We start from the raw sequence: 16,329 nt of genomic DNA, 5'->3' as shown, positions 1-16,329 counted from the left end.
AATAAAATATTTTTCCCATCAGATTGGCAAAAATGTTCAAGATTATTATTATCAAGGTGGGTTACACTATCAGTACATTTAACTAATGCAGAAAGCCTGTATCAAAGGAAATTTGGCATTAACTATAAAAACTTTAAATGCACACTCTCAACCAGCAATTTCACTTTTAGGAACTAGCCTACAATAGTATTCACCAATGTACACAAAAATGTATGTTGTTTAAGGATGCTCAGTGCAGCAACATGGTTTCCAATTTTTCTCACAGTCAAAAAGTCCATAATAGGAGCATGTATAAATTATAATAATTTAAGAAATCATTTTATGAATACTATGGAATATTCTGTAGACTTTAAAAAGAAAAGAGCAGATCACTAAGAACAGATAGGAAAAATAAATACCAGCAAAACTACTACAAAATAGTACATAAAAAACAACCTCTTCTTTGGTGAAGTATATATTTGTATGTAGACACAAAAGTAAAGAGGTACACATGTATGTATAATTGCTACATGTGAAAAAAATTGAGGAGGCATATAAACCAATTGCCAGAAACTGCTCACCTGCTACATTAGGTACACTGCATTAAATGGTTTATAATATACCTACCAGTATATTACATTCATTATCAGAAAAATATTAGATTAAAATGTATAATATATGCTTTCAATGACATCACAGTAGAATAGACAATCCTTTTAGAACTTACTTGTGGTCCTTGAAAATGTCCACCAGAAAATTTTGGTTAATGGCTGGAAATATCTTAAAGAGCTGCTTCTCCTTTAGTTTAGTGGCACAATCTTTTTCAAACATAAGTGACTCCCTTTTCTAAAAAAAAAAAAAAAAAAATCCTTAAAATGGAATTTATAATACAAATTATGCTGATCCAAAAGCATGGTTATTTTGTTGCAAAAAGACTAATAATTTAAAAGCAATAACAGATGTTCTTCACTGATTAAAGGCTAAAATTAGTAATATAAGTATTCTTGCACTATTTATTTATATCCTATTTTTACAAAGTCTTTGAAGCTGCTCAAAAATATATATACACACAATCACACATATAAATATGTGTGCATGTGTATATAAATATATACATATATGCTCTCACATATACACACTCAACACATTCAAACATATATAAAACAGGATGAAGATATCTATATAAATAAATAGGGTATAAATAAATAAGTCAGAGAATAGAGAAAATAAAAGTAAGAATATAGATAAAGCTAGCAAGTAAAATCAGTACATAAATGCATGCCACAAAATCTTGTTCAATTGCTAATGGGCCAAAGCAAAGGGGGAAACAAAGATTCTCAGTGTCCATAAAATAAAAACAAGCCAGGTGCTCAGGAGAAGTACAGCTTTTTCTGGTACTGAGACCTGAGAGAAATTTCTCCCATGGTCCTCATAAAAGGGACACTGTGTGATGCTGTCAACAACGTCGGCAAAAACATACTCTCCTCAATGGGCAAAAACTACAATGTACAAATAAGTTGCAAATTCAGGTTGACAGGAAATCTTAAAATTCACAATTTTTAAGTTTCAAAAGCATATTTATTACTTCAAAATAACTGTATGAGAATTGCTACTAATTGTTTTTTCCCCAGTCATATTTGGACCTGTTCAAATTGCTAAACCAAAAGAATTTTTATAAAATGTGCTACTTTAATCCTAACCTATGATTACAGTAAACATTCTTAGAGTGATTTCTAACTTTAGGACAATTTGTTTGCTACAAAGATCCTAATGTCTGAAAAATAAGCTCCTATCAAATTTCAAAGGTGATTCTGAAAATTCCTAAATGTAAAATTATGTAAATCTAGGACAATCCTAGAATAGTTATAGGTTTTGAAGCCTAACCATATTTAGGCCTTTTATGACACCAAATAATAATAAAAGAGGAACCACAGGAGGTGACCATCTGGCCAGTAAAAGAACGGATTAGTAAAGCTGACGGCATCATATATCCCAGAGTTGCTCAGGTGAAGTACTTCTCCTAAGAAAGAGCCACCTCAAGAATTAAAAGCATTTCATGTTTTATTTAAAATATGCATTATAATCTGAACTTACTAAAATATTCAGCGATCAGATTTATTAGCAATCTACCAGGCCATAGAGTTTTAAAACTTCAAATTCAAAAAAACTGAAAACTCGTAATATTAATCATCTTACAATTAATTATTCTATCCATACATTACATCTAAAGTTTATTTTATAGTCTTTGCTTTAAAAAAAATATATAAAATGTATTTCTCCTTTGGGGACCAAAAAATTAGGAGAAAGCATCACAAAATTCTCTTGCTGGATTTTTACCTTGGGACCAAAACATAGTTTCTATTACACAACCCAGACAAGACAAGCAAAAATTACTAATAGGAAAAACAGTGCATTAAGTTGGGAAGTCAAAGATGTTCATTTGTTCACTATTATACTGAGAGATTAAAAGGCAGGTTAAAACCGTAAAAACAAGTTTCAGCAGTGGAAAATGGCATTTCAACCAAAAGTATCATACCATTTTGGCTAAGTTCTAGGCTTCCCTATTTTTTTTAAAAAAATCCATTTATCTACTTTATTACATAAATAAACTGAAGAGGATATATGAAACAACATTAAATGATAAGATCCTACTGAAGAGATTGTTTCTTGGATTATATAAACATGTAAAGATGGGAATGCTAGCACATTTCCAAATTAATTAACAACATAATTAGAGAAAGTAAATATAAAAGTAGAGGAACCCCATCATTCTTCTTATGCCCCAATTCTATGTATTTTAACCAAATATAAAGGTGTTCCTTTGAACAGTCAAATGAATAAGAAAATAAAAGTGTTAAGATCACCAGCTAAGAGTTATTTTTTTCCTTGAAAACGGGACTAAATGACTTTTAGAATCTTTCCTCTTCTGATTTTGAAATTCTCTAATACTAATTTTCACAATTCCAAAAAAGGCTACAAACAATGCAAAGGAAACGAAATTCACTTATGACTTGATATAATTAGATACACTGAATATGGAACAAAAACAAAGTTCAAAATGAAATGAAGTTTCTGTTTGAATTTGTTTAATTGAAAAGTTAGATAAGGGTACTTAAATTTTTAATTCAAATTGTTAAATTTCTAAAACATTCTCTAAAAAATTTTGTTCCAAAGATGGATACTTCTGTAAAGCCAGACAGACATTTCTTATTACTAATTTATGAATGAAATTATCTTTAAGCTAGAGGACCGGTGCACGGTAGGGTCCCTTGGCCTGGCCTGTGGGAATCAGGCTGAAACTGGCTCTCCGACATCCCCCAAGGGGTCCTGGATTGCGAGGGTGGTTCTCGGGTGACGCATCCAGGAATCAGGCTCCCTCCTCTTTGGTTCCGGGTGTGTCACCCGAGAACCGCAGCTGCAAGACACCGCAGCTCAGCAGCTCCTGCGTTAAGCGTCTGCCCCCTTGGTGGTCAGTGCGCACCATAGCTACCAGTCGGGTGGTCAAAGGTTAGATGGTCACTTAGGCTTTTATATATAGAGAAGATATATATATATAGATAAAAGATCTCTTTCTTGTTTCTAGAATTTAAAAATTGCATAAATGTTAAAAAACTAAGGAATATGCAGCTCAATCGCCTGAAAAATTAAATCTAAAGCAACATATTTAACATAGATTGGTTTATTGATGTAGATTATCAACTAATTTCTCAGAAGTAAAAAACTCCAGTTTTCAACTACGTTTAAAACATTTTTTAATTTTAACATTAATGTCAGTCAAGTTAAATACAGATTCCTGACTAGGAAATATATAATCAAATGAAAATCACAAAGTAAACATACATGATCAACCTAGAGTCAAAGACAACAACTTAATATTTATACTAACTCATACCAAATCGTGTTTTTCCTGTAAGGCAATTTCTTCCGACATTATTTCTCTGAGTGATACTTTTTTAGTTTGAGTATTCCAATGATCCATTAAGGGTAGCATTTCAGATGCTGCTAAAGTCTTCAGTAATTTTTTGCCAGTTCTCTGAGATGATTTTTGTTCAGTATTATCAAGACCAATATGCCCAACCAGGGAAGGATCTACAAAAGCAGTATAAACAGTGTCAGACCCTCAACAAAAAACATACAAATTAAACATTATACACTGTTACATTTACCTCAGAGAGACCCAGGGGAAACATGTTTTTTTACTTTTAGCTTTTAAATATAAAGCAACTCTGAAGTTTCAAAATACATCTCCATATAACTGCAAGAAATGACATGTGTAAATACAGGAATATTTCAAATGTGCCATGACTAAGTTTCACTAAAAATCAACTCAACGCTTCCCACTCTTTTCCATACCACACTGACACACAGAAAATAGTGACATATACAACAGTAAACACGGGAAGTTGCAGCCAACTTAAAGTGACCACCGAAAGCAGCTCTGGTTAGTTCTGTCCAGTCACTCCAAGGACTGAAAACCTCAATATTTGGGCAAATCTGTAACCAATCCACTGGAGGCACCCAATAAATATTAAGCAATGACATTCAACATAAGGAAGGAACTGAACATCCTAAGAAGTTCACAACAATGTGTAACGTCAGCATTTCTATGGGATATCAACACATTCTGATACATTCCTTTGCTTTCCTGGAGAGTGAAAAAACAGTCACTACTGTCATTCATACAACTCTTGATACCCTTGGGCACCTCTAGTTCCCAAACGGCTTTAGCTCTTAAAGCTACGACACAAGCACATCCTAAGAATCTTTAACCTGCAGTCCCAGTGTGGAGTGAACAAAACAAGTATATGGAGGAACTCATATACAAAAGGAAGACCCTTTTTAACAGGTCTGCCAACCTGCACTAATCACTGAGGACAATACTATCAAAGAGAAGTCTAGAATCAAATATTTTCAATTTGGCAGATGTACCTAAAGAGCAGGCTGACTTTTGTGCTCGAATAACAGTAACATCAAGAAAAATTTTTAATAGCCAAGTAATATTTCAACGATGCTCTCAAACACATGAACATTTTTATTGCTCTCAAACCAGAAGAGGTCTTTCATTCAGAGCAAATCTTAACAGAAAACACCTTGACTATATATATTAGAGCAAATCTTACATGTCCCACAGCACTCAGGAAAACTAAATTGTATTATAGGGTGTGTGTTTTCTTCATTATGAAAATAAAACAATTTTTAAAGAACTTTTATTTGCAAATCCAAGTTCTTGGGTAACATGTTTTATGAAAGTATGCTTAAAATGAGTTAAAATTCATACATACACACACCAAGTTTCAATGTCAAGACAAGATCATTAGAAGCAAAAGATAAGTGCTTTTACCTCCCATAAACTTGCCACAGGATACCTCTTCTTGTCTTTGTCGCTCCTAAACACAAATACAGAACAGGGGATTGGCAAAGGAAGGTGCATTAGAACACAAGATTATATCATTTTTCTCTAGAAATAATCTCTCCTTGTAAAATAATTTATTGTTCTTGCTAAAATCTAAATCCTATATAATAAAAGGGTAATATGCAAATTGACCCTAATGGCAGAAGGACTGGTAACAACTGGTCACTATGACGTGCACTGACCACCAGGGGGCAGATGCTTAATGCAGGAGCTGCCCCCTGGTGGTCAGTGCACTTCCACAGGGGGAGCGCCACTCAGCCAGAAGCTGGTTCATGGCTGGCTAGCGCAGCAACCATAGCAGGAGCCTCTCCTGCCTCCATGGCAGTGCTAAGGATGTCCGACTAACAGCTTAGGCCCGCTTCCCACAGGGAGCGGGCCTAAGCCGCAGTCGGACATCCCCCGAGGGCTCCTGGGCTGCCAGAGGGATGTCTGACTGCCAGCTTAGGCCCAATCCCCCGGGGGAGTGAACCTAAGCCGGCAGGTGGAAATCCTCCAAGGGGTCCCGGACTGCGAGAGGGTGCAAGCAGGGCTAAGGGACACCACCCCACCCCCCAAGTGCACAAATTTTCATGCACCAGGCCTCTAATATACAATAAAATCAGGTAAGTAAAATTATAAAGGATGATTACATCTATATATTTTTCCACTTATAGAGCTCTTATGCTGTATTTAATCAGCCAGTACTGCAAGTCTTTAATTTAGGAAGTAAAATCTATTTATGAATTTTTCCCTTAAAAAAAAATCAACATATTGAGCTTCATCATTAATTATATAATTTAGCTAGTCTAGAAATAATCTAAAATACTGGGGGGGGAGGGGTAATCAGTAATCTTATAAATGATAAAAGGTTATTCTCTCTCAAAGTCAAAGTTCAATAAAACTCTTCCATATAACAGATTATATTGAAAAGCAAAGGTGACAAAATGAATATAAAAGGAGCTCTCTATAAAAATAAGCCTACAGCCCTAGCCAGTTTGGCTCAGTGGATAGAGTGCTGGCCTGCAGGCTGAAGGGTCCTGGGTTTGATTCCGGTCAAGGGCACATGCCTGGTTTAATTTTTTCCATCCCCAGTGGGGGGCTTGCAGCAGGCAGACAATCAATGATTCTCTCTCATCACTGATGTTTCTATCTCTCTCTCCCTCTCCCTTCCTCTCTGAAATCAGTAAAAATATATTTTAAAAAATAAAAATAAAGTAAGCCTACAGCCCTGGTCGGGTGGCTGTTGGTTGGAATGTCATCCCATACACCAAAAGGATGCAGGCTCAAATCCTGGTCAGGGCACATAACTAGGTTGCGGGTTTGATCCCAGCTTGGGGTGCATAAGGGTAAGAGGGAGGGGGAAGGCAACGGATCAATGTTTCTCTCTCAGATGACTATTTCTCTCACTCTCCCATCCTCTCTCTCTAAAATCAATAAGTATAGGATTAAAAAAAAAAAGAAGAAGCCTACCAACCATTACAGATTCTTTCCATTTCTCATGAATCACTTTAGCCAGATTCAGATCTATGTGAACCACACAATCCTCAACTGTTAGAGACCCTTGTAAGGAGAAAAAAGAAAATATAATCATTACTCATATATTTGCAGAACACATACTCAACCACTTTATGTATCATAATACTAATTGGTGTCATTAATTACTAACCTATGTTTCTAGTTCTCTTGGAATATTTTTGTTTATTTAATGTCATTGCTTTCACATTTCTTGGCTGCTGCAATTATACAATACTTCATATATTTAAGTTAATCGTGTCCATCAGTATAAAATTTAATTTATTCATTTCCATTAGATGAGACTTTTCAATAAGTGTGTTCTAAGAAATTAATCTTGCCTTATATGTATCTGGAGTAGCTCCTAAGGGTTAATAAAGGTTCATTTGTGTAAATAAGTATGCAGTAAGTATCAGAGAAAACTTTCAAATATATGCATGGGATAAATATAAACTCTGTATAAATACTATTTCTTCAAATTACAATTTTTAAAATAATCTACAAACACAGTGTCAAAAAAAAGGTAGACTGCCCTGGCCGGTGTGGCTCAGTTGGTTGAGCATCGTCCTGTGCACCAAAAGGTAGCAGGTTTGATTCCTGGTCAGGGCACATATCCAGGTTGCAGGTTCAACCCCCCAGTCAAAGCACATACAGGAGGCAACCTATCAATATTTCGCTCTCACATTGATGTCTGTCTGTCTGTCTGTCTGTCTCTCTCCTTCTTCCTCTCCCTCTCCCTTCCTCTCAAAAATCAAAAGGAAATAAGGTAGACAACACAAATTACTTTTCTATTTCAATTAACATGGAATAATTTTTAAATTAAAATAGAACTCTCTATATTCTATTCACATAAAGACACACACACAGCTAATTTACTTTTTCCTTACCTGAATCAATACCAACAGGGCCAAATAATTCATTGAGCTGAAAAGCCAGTTCAGGGGGTAATGCCAATTCCAGACAGTCTATGGTAAGAGATTTGGTCATCACTGGTGTGGGATTCAACATCTCGGTTTTATCTTCCTCACTAACTCCAGCTGGCAAAGTACTCCCTGCCATTAGAATTTTTTCCATTTCCTGTTCATCTTCATTCATATATTCTTCTGTGTTAGGAAACTTCATATAGTCCTTTGGAAGATTTTCTTGTTTTATTTCACAAGAGTCAGAAAAATAAATTTCTTCATTTAACTCGAGATTTGAAGTGCTCGATACGGAGTTTAAAATATCAGACAAATTCAAAGAAGAATGCATACTGTCTCCAATGTCTGTAACTTCTAGAGTCTTCTCCATTTCACTCCAATCTTGAGCAGGAGTAGCTTTTACAGTACCTGAAAAAGACTGGTTAATATTATGTACAACTGGAAGTTCTGCCTGACTATTAAGAAGTACTTCATCGGTATTCTTTAGATCCACAGTGACATTAGGAAATAGACTTATTAATCCAGGTTTTTCAGTAGTTGTAGCTCTTATTTCTGTCTGCTCTGAGTGTCTCTTTTCTGAATCACAGGTAGCTTGTGCATTCGTTTCAGTGATACCAATCTCGTGGCTAAATTCTGGCACAGAATTAGAATCTTCCAAGGTTCCTCTTTGGCTAATAATTTCCTTCAAATTAAATCCTAGAGAAAATGGCCCAATTTGTGTTTCATCATATGATTTTTGGGTATTCTCAAATTCAGTATCCTCACATAATTTAGTTTCAGAATCCAACAAAAGGCTTGTGGCCCAAATAATATCTTTGTTACACCTCTCATATAAGTCTTTTAGGGCTTCTAATGAAAAAGATCCAAATAGTTTACAAAGAATATTAAGATTTTCAGATTCATCAGCACTGGTAAGCTCACTTTCTTCAACAAACGTGCTTTTATCATACATTACCCGATAGGGAATTGTTTCTTGAACATCTAAGTTTGTGTTAATATTGAAAGCTTTTGGTTTAAATCCATCTAATCTTCCTGTTAATACTCTCACAGAATCTGAAACACTAATTTTATTCTTTTCTATTTTCCATAAGAGAGCAAAATCCTGTGGTTCAGTCTGGGTACATGTGCCTACTTCTATTCCAGGGATTTCTTTAGGCTTTCCCTCTGGAAATTCAGCTGAAGTCTCTGCTCCTACTACCCCAGCAATAGCTGGAGCACTACTGGTAAAAGTAAGAGACAATGTGTGTTGCCCATGAATCATTTTATTTGGACAAGTCTTATTCTCACAGGTCATTTCACTAGATAGCATTTCAGAACTTCCTAGAATAGCACTACCCAACGTTTTTAGTTCTTCAGGGCTTGTGCCCCAACAGGCCTCATGTGCTGTGTATGAGGATATTTCACTCATAATGTCATTAGTTCCAAATTCTAGGCTGGGTTCATTTAAAACAGCCTTTGGCGTTCTTGATCTGTGCTCTCTCTGAGCTAAAGAATCAGATGAAGGCCAGTCGCCCACAGTGTTGAATGAGTTTTTTTCAGTATTTTTGTAAGCATCATAGTGACAGCTACTAAAAGCTTCTGAAGCATCATCACATTGTGACTTCTTGTCATCCTCCACACTTTCATGTGGACATCCTGGTTGCTGGGTATTACCCATATTCACAGACAGACCATTATCTAATACTTTGCGTGATGGAGGACAATTATACTTTTTGTCATTTTGTACAGATGAAGCCTTTTCCGTTTTTCGGTTCCTTTTTGTCCTCTGACCAATAGTTTTATCAACTGGCCAATCACCAACAAAATTTGATAGCTCATGTCTCGGACATTTTTCTAAAGTTGATTTGCTTTTTTGTTTTCCAAAAGCTTTTTTCTTTACCACTGCTCTTTCTTCCAATATTTCACCAGGTGAAGAATTTTCATTCTGAAGTGATGCAGTATTTGAAAGATCACAGTCTTCTTGATTATTTTCACCATAGCTAATACTTTGTGACAATCTCTCTACAAAACTATCTGTATCGGTTTTACTATATTCTTCTTCAGAAGCCATTTCTACTTGCTCTTCTTTTTCACTTTTGTCTGTTACTCCTACTTTGCTTTCAGAATCAGAAAAATACGTGTCTGGAACTTCCTGAATTAAAGCACTCTGAATGTTAGGATTCACACCACTTCCTTTGTTTAAATCTGCACTAGGAAGACATGTGACATTCTCAGGTAACACAGCTTCTTTGGTCACTTCAAGTTTCTTCTCTTCAATTAACTCTATGTGCTTCAGAGATGAGGATAAGACATTTTCTTCTTTTTCAGAGGTAACGTCTTCATTGTCTTTTGGGCTGTAAGATTTTTTTAAGGTGTTATAAGGAAGCCTCTTAATGTTACTATTAACATTGATTTAAATTTAAAAAGCATTCAACTGAAAAGACACGTAACATTTATTTAGTCTAAAAGTTCTAGAAATATGATACATTAAAATTATAAAAGCTAATCTTGGTCTTTCTGTAATATACTATGAACACATCTCTTTGTTGTAACCCCAACCTAGCAAAATGTTTGGCATATAGGAAGCACTAAAACTTTTTTTTAATTGAATAATATGAGATTTTAAGTTGTTTATTATGCATAAATATTAAAGTTATGTTTCTAAATGTGTTCCCAGAAAAGGGCACACCTCCCTGGTTTCTTTCCTACCTGATTAAGCTTAACAATGTGAAACTAGGTCTGCCTCCATATCACCTACCTGTCATTTGCTACAGAGGAAAATGTTTAAGCTTCATTTACAAATCACAAAGAGTCAACCAACATGATTTGCACAGTTAAAAGAAATGAGAGCTAGGGAACAGAGCTCTCAGTGGAGATGTCACTTGTTAAATGTTTTAAAACCATCCTTAATGTTAATTTCAGACTCAGAGCACTTTTGCCTAATCATTACTTTCCTTATCAATTTGTCACCTTATCTTCCTTACTTTCTTTACTCCAGGAGCTCTCAAAGTCTCACCTCTCCCATAAAGCCTTCCTACTGAAATCACAAGCATTGAGTTTCCTATATGCCAGATGCTATTCTAATCTAAGTCCTTTACAAGTGTTAATTCATAATCCTTATGAAATCCTATGAGGAAAGTGTTATTTTACCATTTTAGAACTGAAGAACTGAAGAATGGAGAGATTTTATAGTTACATATTATAAAACTTTGGGAAGGAAGCCAGGAAATAAGGCTCAAGAATCCATGTTCATCACTTCACAACACCTCAATGAAAAGGAATTTATGAATTTTCCCTTCCCAACTCCCAACTTCTTTTTAATAGAACCTCTCCACACATTACCATCATAAAATATGGGCAATTCAGACCTCTATATATATTTAAAGTTCTTCTTTACTCATTTATTCAATTGTTTATATGTCCTACATTTTTAACAGAATCAGTACTATCCTGAATTACACACTTTCCAAAGACTATGACTTGGCCCAGGCTCAGTTGGTTGGAGCATCGTCTCATACACCAGGTTGTAAGTTTGATTCCTGGTCAGAACACACACCTAGGTTGTGGGTTTGATACCCAGTCAGAGTCCATATGAGAGGCAACTGATAGATGTATCTTACATCAATGTCTATCTGTCTGTCTGTCTGTCTCTCTCTCCCCCCACCTTCTTCCCTCTCTAAAATCAATAATTAAAAAAGTCTATGATTTGCATTACTTAGTAAAATTATACCATTAATAATTCATTTTTACACCCTAGTCAGTTTCGCTCAGTGGATAGAGCATCGGCCTGGGAACTGAAGGAACCCAGGTTTGATTCGGGTCAAAGGCACATGCCTGGGTTGCGGGCTCAATCCCCAGTAGGGGGTGTGCATTAGGCAGCTGATCAATGATTCTCTTTCATCATGATGTTTCTATCTCTGTATCAGCTGCCTCCTGCACATCTCCTACTGGGGATGTGCCCGCAACCCAGGTACATGCCCTTGACCGGAATCGAACCTGGGACCTTTCAGTCCGCAGGCCGACGCTCTATCCACTGAGCCAAACCGGTTTCGGCTAAAAATATTTTTTTAATTTAATTTTTACTATACTAGCGTGACAGCATTATTTTACTAATATCTAGGGCAGGGGTCCTCAAACTATGGCCGGCGGGCCACATGCAAATACAAATATTGTATTTGTTCCCGTTTTGTTTTTTTACTTCAAAATAAGATATGTGCAGTATGCATAGGAATTTGTTCATAGTTTTTTTTAAACTATAGTCCGGCCCTCCAACGGTCTGAGGGACAGTGAACTGGCCCCCTGTTTAAAAAGTTTGAGGACCCCTGATCTAGGGAAACTATATGTGATTATCTATCTATATATAAAAGGCTAATACGCAAAGGGTCCCCTCGAGAGTTCGACCAGGAGTTCGATCACTTGCTATGACATGCGCTGACCACCAGGGGGCGGCGCGGAACAAAGGAAGGCCCCGGCCAGCAGCTGGCAGCCAGGGAAGGGAGGCCCTGGCTAGCAGCCAGAAGGAAGGCCCAGCCAACAGCCAAAAGGCCACAATCAGCCCTGATCGCCGGCCAGGCCTAGGGACCATATCCATGCATGAATTTTGTGCACCGGGCCTCTAGTACATGAAATAATAACAATGAGGAGATAAGGTAACAGACAGAAAGATTAGAATAGCAGGAAGTTACATAATGAAGACAGGAATATTCAGAGTATAAACATGGCCCCACAAAATGCCCTGACAATGAAAAACCTCTCATCATCACTCAAATTTTTACTTTTCCTGCTAATCATATACATTTTGCTTCAGGTAAGAATATATATATAAGCTGTACAAGTTATCTGGCAGTGATTCCACAAGCCAGTGATTTCACAATATAATTTTTTTAAATTATGTTTTAAATTGAATATTTGTGCATAGGGACTTTAACCTACCTAGAACTTTGGTCCTCAAAAGAATATGCACATAACTCAACACGTTCAATTTTTTCTGGCACTGAAGAACTCATGATTATTGGCACTGAAACAAAACGTTGATAGTGTTCCAACATTCTTGTTATTTTTTCTTTGCTTACCCCATGAATATTACGCCTAAAAAATCCAGAGGAGAAAAAGATAAGGATATTGGAAATTAAGCTTTTAAAACAATCAGAAAAAATAATGTCATAAAAAACAATATATTTATAATGCATAAAAATAATAAAGCTGGTTTATTATGAATAACATATACTATTTGAATCTAATTGTCATTTTATTCAGGATGTCTTAAATTATCATTTTCTTAATCATTCCATATAATCTTTTCCAAATAACCTTTATCAATTTGGAAAAAAAATGCGCAGATCCTAATAACTTTAAAAGAAGTTATTCTCAAGCTCTGCAAAAAAAAAAAAAAAAAAGAATCTCATAAGAATATGACCATCATTTCAAGGTTTTAATTAATATTAAATAGTGAGTAAAAAAATTCCAGACTAGATGTTCCAAAGGACCCTCCTGCTGCAAAACAATGAAACCTAACTAAATTAAAGCAAGCATACATTTTAATACATTTTAAGTTCAAACAAAGAAAAATAAATCCTAATATTTAAAATCTCAGATGTCCAAATATGAAGTTTGTTATAGTTGTGACTTCATTCATGATGGTTTATTTCTTGGTGTGTTTTTGTTTATGAGCTTATATTTAATGGAACCTAACATACTGGGATCTTTAGGGCTTAAACTGGGAGTGCTTTCATTCATGCAGCATCTGAAATTGCATCTTCCAGGACAGTATGCTTTAGTCTTACTTAAAGAAAGCATCTTACAACTCTCCTGTCTAAGGTTGGGTCCAAGGCTTAGGGTCTGGATCCAGGGCTAATATTAACATTTGCCACCTGGCAAATTTGGCTTTCATATTTACCTACCTCGATCTTGTCTGGTTTCAGATCACAGAGAAGCAAAGAGAAAATATGAAAGGAAAGTTAAGAGACATAGACATTGAGGACAGAGCAAAAGGTCTAGTATACGTTTAATCCAAGTCCCAGAAAGAGAAATGAGAGTACATGGGACAGAAGCGATTTAAAGAAAAATGGCTGCGAATTTTCCAGAACTGATGAAAAAAATCAAGCCCGTGATCTCAGAAGCCCAACAAATCCCATAAAAGATAAATAATAAGAAATCCACAACTAGAAACATAGTACTGAAATTGTCATTCAAAGATAAAGAGATGATATCAAAAGCAACCGGAAATTAAAAAACAAACAAGTCACCTACAAAAAAATTAAAATTACAACTAACTTTACAACAAAATGGAAGTCAAAGAGAGTCAAATGTTATCTTCAATAACAGAAACTGTCCATCTAGAATTTATACATTAGCAAAAGTACTTTAAAAGAATGAGGACAATAATAGGATTTTCAGATTTAAAAAAAAAAAAAAGTGTGACATAAAGCAGGCCTACACTGTAAAGAAAATCCTAAAAGATCAATGTCAGGCAGAAGGAAATTCCCAGATGAAAGATCTATACTGAAAGAAAAATTAAGCACAAAGTGCTAACTCCTTGAGTAAAAACAAACAGTATCTGTACATTCTGGATAATCACAGCATGAAAGTTGGAAGAGAGGTATTCACAGCATGTAAGTGTATTAGAGTTAAAATGTTTAGAGGAGTAAAGCTAAGAAAATGCTTCAACTTTAAAATTTGCATGATAAAATTTTTAATGTAACACTAGAAAAATAAAAATAGTACATAAAATTTCCAAATTAGCACAGAAGAAAAAAATGAATAAGAAAATTTGCATACAATAAAAAATAATAAAACATGATAGGAAAAAATTTTCAAATATATAATTTTCTGTGATAGAAGATAAAACAATCACAGAAAAGGTGAGATAAATAGAAAGCAGAGACAGTAAGAAGCAAAACCAATTATATGAAAAACCAAAATAACCATAAAAGAACTAACAATTAAAAGCCAAAGATAAACAGAGTGGATTTATTAAAAACCCAACCATACTGGTTACAAGAAATATACCTAAACACAAAGATACTGAAAAGTTGAAAATGAAAGTATAGAAAAAGAAATCACACTCAAATATAACTAAAAGGAAGCTGGTGAAATTCTGTTAGTATTAGACAAATTAGATTTTGTAACAAAAATCAATATTAAAAGAGAAAATCACTAAACAAAGATAAAATATTCAATGAATCAGAGGTATATAAAAATCTTAAGCTTCTATACACTTCAAAATACATCCTCAGAATATATAGAGTGAAAATAGGCAAAGTTATAAGGAGAAACTAACATATTCAACACAATATAGAGAGATTTCAACACATCTCTCTCACAGATTTCCTCATATTAATCCATCAAGCAAACTTTTAAAAAGAAAAATAAAGCTATGGAAGATGTGAACAACAGAATAATAATATATTAATACACCATAACCAGTATACATTCTTATCAAGCAAATATAAAACATTTATTTAAAAAACTGACAATGAACTAGACCATAAATACATTTTTTAAAATATCACGTAATTGGTATCACACAAACTGCATAATCTTACCTACTGAAGTTAAAAACAAATTTTTTTAAGATAAATTTAAAAACCATCTGTTCAGAAATTTAAAAGTATAGTTCTAAATAACCCAGGGGCTAAAGAATAAAATGAATCATAATGTAAATTAAAAAACAAATGGCAAAAAGAAAGTATTATATATTAAAATTCTGGGAGCAGCTAACATAGTATCCAGTGAAATTTATAGCACCAAATTATATTACAAAGTGACCTAAACTTTCAAGTAAAGATTTTTTTAAAATACAAGAATATACAAAGCAAAATAAATGTTTTGAAAAGCACAGATAGTAGAATAAAAGAGAAGCAGAAATATAAGAAATTAAATATAAAACAACTGATAATAGAAAGATCAATCAAGCAAAGTTATTTGAAAAGGCTAATAAAAAGTCTGATCTCTGGTGAGAATAATCAAGAAAAAAGAAGGGAGATATACATAAACATATTAAGATGAAAAGGGGAACTTAAGTATAGATACAGCAGAGATGTAAATGGTAAGAGAATACGATAATTGTTTTAATAAAGTCTTAATAAATTTGAAAACTTTGGTGTAATGGAAAAATTTCAACTGAACCTTCTCAGAAAGAAAACACCAGATCCAGATAGTTTCGTAAGTAAATGCTATCAAATATTCAAACTTACATATACTCATAAAAGAGAAAAAGAAGAAATACTTCCCAACCAATTTTATGAACCTAAAACCATGATACCAAAGCCAGGCAAGGCAGGGCAAGGAAGAAAAATATGTAGGCTAATCTCACTCATTTATACAGATAATGTATCAAAAGAATAGAAAGGAATAAAGTACTGGTCCATTCTACATGGATGAACCTTGAACTATTAAACTAAGTGAAAGATGCCAGATACAAAAGGCCACATATTAGTAGGATTCCATTTATATGCAAAATCCAGAATAGACAATCCACAGAGAAAGAAAAACCGATTAGTGGCTGCCAAAGTGGGGGGGGGGGGGGGGGGGGGGGGAGGGGCGGGG

At 34.7% G+C, this 16,329-nt stretch overlaps 1 protein-coding gene across 6 annotated transcripts in view; it reads right to left on the bottom strand.

Annotated features, from left to right (window-relative positions):
• Positions 1-16,329, bottom strand: part of N4BP2 (NEDD4 binding protein 2) — a 71,759-nt gene that overhangs the window by 20,782 nt on the left and 34,648 nt on the right. For all 6 annotated transcript variants that reach the window (XM_014548714.1, XM_014548715.1, XM_014548716.1 and 3 more), the window contains 6 exons: positions 12,715-12,870; positions 7,771-10,136; positions 6,846-6,931; positions 5,321-5,366; positions 3,872-4,068; positions 707-825 (listed from right to left, as the gene is read on the bottom strand). In XM_014548714.1, the coding sequence (XP_014404200.1) occupies positions 707-825; positions 3,872-4,068; positions 5,321-5,366; positions 6,846-6,931; positions 7,771-10,136; positions 12,715-12,870 (2,970 nt within the window). The remainder of the gene's footprint in view (positions 1-706; positions 826-3,871; positions 4,069-5,320; positions 5,367-6,845; positions 6,932-7,770; positions 10,137-12,714; positions 12,871-16,329) is intronic.

This window comes from Myotis brandtii, unplaced genomic scaffold (assembly GCF_000412655.1).
Source record: "Myotis brandtii unplaced genomic scaffold, ASM41265v1 scaffold520, whole genome shotgun sequence".
Classification (NCBI taxonomy): Eukaryota; Metazoa; Chordata; class Mammalia; order Chiroptera; family Vespertilionidae; genus Myotis; species Myotis brandtii.
Note: the sequence above shows the minus strand (reverse complement) of the source record. Positions and strands in the feature narration are given on the sequence as shown.